This window comes from Python bivittatus, unplaced genomic scaffold, assembly GCF_059951505.1.
Source record: "Python bivittatus isolate LINGU-HERP-01145 unplaced genomic scaffold, Pbiv_v1 ctg000330_np1212, whole genome shotgun sequence".
Classification (NCBI taxonomy): domain Eukaryota; kingdom Metazoa; phylum Chordata; class Lepidosauria; order Squamata; family Pythonidae; genus Python; species Python bivittatus.
In genome coordinates, this window is record NW_028277058.1 from 61,592,993 (window position 1) to 61,595,002 (window position 2,010).

At 43.4% G+C, this 2,010-nt stretch overlaps 1 protein-coding gene across 1 annotated transcript; it reads right to left on the bottom strand.

The window, feature by feature from the left end:
- Nucleotides 1-760: 760 nt before the first annotated feature.
- On the bottom strand, nt 761-1,619 carry LOC103052371 (uncharacterized). The gene has a single exon (XM_025169924.2). The coding sequence runs from the start codon at nt 1,571-1,573 to the stop codon at nt 1,130-1,132; it is 444 nt and encodes a 147-aa protein (XP_025025692.2). The 5' UTR covers nt 1,574-1,619; the 3' UTR covers nt 761-1,129.
- Between the last annotated feature and the right edge of the window lie 391 nt (nt 1,620-2,010).

A 2,010-nucleotide genomic window follows, 5' to 3' on the forward strand; every position in this document is an offset into this window, starting at 1 on the left:
TGAATGTGTCCAAGACGAAAATCAGAATGATTTGCCTTAAAAAAAACTAGGCAATTTATATTCAGATTTGGCAGAAAGGGCTGTATGTTATATGATCTTGCAGATGTCAACAGAAACATTTCTATAATTTTTAAAAAATATTAAAAATACAGAAAAAATGGAATCTGGTCCTGCAATGCATACAGTGAAGCAGATAAGTTGGGTTGGGTTGGGGCTTTTTTTAAAGCAATTTGCCCACCCATACTACTAATACTTATCATTTAATCATAATAAGAATTAGTAGTTCCTTAGTTAGACAAGAGTGCCCACAATTGGCTTTATGGCTGCATTCACTCAAGAATGCTAAATCCTAGGCCCAGATTAATCATACCCAACTTGCCTAAAGTAGTGATCCATGTGATGGCTTAACATGATGACCTGGTTCCCACAACATGCTAAAACAATAGCTGGGTTTCTGCAACACATTTTACTACAAATTGCCCAAAGTCACTTTGGCCTAGCTTACCATGTTGTGCAATCCCCCAAGTTCATTCACTAGAGCCAACTGGAATATAGTTATTCAAGAGGGTGACTTTTTTTCCCTGCTCCCCAAAATATAGGGGGGAAGGCTCACACAGAACACTTGTGAATCAAGATGACACCGCAGCTGATCTGCCAAAAATCCTGTTCCAAAGCAACATGTTAATAAACATTGCGCCTGAGAAGGGAAGAAAGATCTTATTAGGACAAGAACAATTTGAAATTTATTTGACTTGCTAGGGTTAAGTTACTGGGCAAGAGCAACCGGTGACAATATTCTGCAGAAATCTACCTGTACATTCAAGTCTAGCTTCTTTACAAGACGACAAACCCAGCCTCTTTCAAATCATTTTTGGAAGTTGAAGCCAAGAACATCATTTGATCCCAATGCCACACTCTTTTCCTTCTGGGAAGCAGAGAAAAGCCAATTAATACTAACAGTTGAAGTTCAGTTTGCATCCCCAAGTCTGATTAAGGTTTTCTCCAGCAATCATTTCCCACCAGAACTGATTCTCCTGGCTGTCCTCACCAGGCCTCACTATGGAGGATGTATGTGCCCCAGCTCAGTTTGTTCTTGGGTGCAAAGAGCTCCGTTGCTTGGTAGCACTCTTCACTTGCTGGACATGATCCGCAGGAATTCCTCATAATTCATCTGCCCGTCCCCATCCAGATCAGCCACCTTCAGCATCTCCTCTACTTCTTCGTTGGACAACTTTTCACCAAGGTTGGTCATGATGTGTCGCAGTTCTGCAGCACTGATATAACCATTTCCATCCTTGTCAAATACCTGGAAGGCTTTCCGGATATCTTCACAATCTCGGTTCTTCATTGCATTTTCCATCAGGGTCAAGAATTCTGGGAAGTCAATCGTACCATTTTTGTTAGTGTCCAGCTTCTTAACGATCTCCCGCAGCTCAGCTTCTGTTGGGTTCTGCCCAAGGGACCTCATGACGGTCCCAAGTTCTCTGGTGGTAATGGTCCCATCTCCATTTTTGTCAAAGAGCATAAAGGCTTCCTTGAACTCAGCAATTTCTTGTTCCGTCAGAGAGGCCATGGTCTCTTCTGTCCCACCAACTTGCTGATCACCCTCCACACCTTGTTGCTTTCCTCGGCGGTGAAGAAATGCTTTCCTTTGCTCGCAACGGGTTGCCCAAAAGGTAGGAGTGTTCCCACTGGCTTGTTGCCAGAGATGTTCTCACATCTTGCAATGAACAGGCAACACCCAAGCCTTGCTTCCACTGGAGCAAAGTGAATTGTGGAAATCTTTATTGAAGGGCCCCCACCCCTTTCATTAGGGAACCTGCTAATCTCATCTGGGCAATGCCTGAAAGAGGTTGACATTTTCTGGACATTTCATCTCACGTCTTTCTGGAACAGGGGCTTTTGCTGGTTTTCAGTGACATGCTTCCAACAGGTCTGGAGAGCATTAGATTGGAACAAAACAATAACTGATCATGGAGCTGATGACCTCCAGCTGCCTCTCTACAGCCA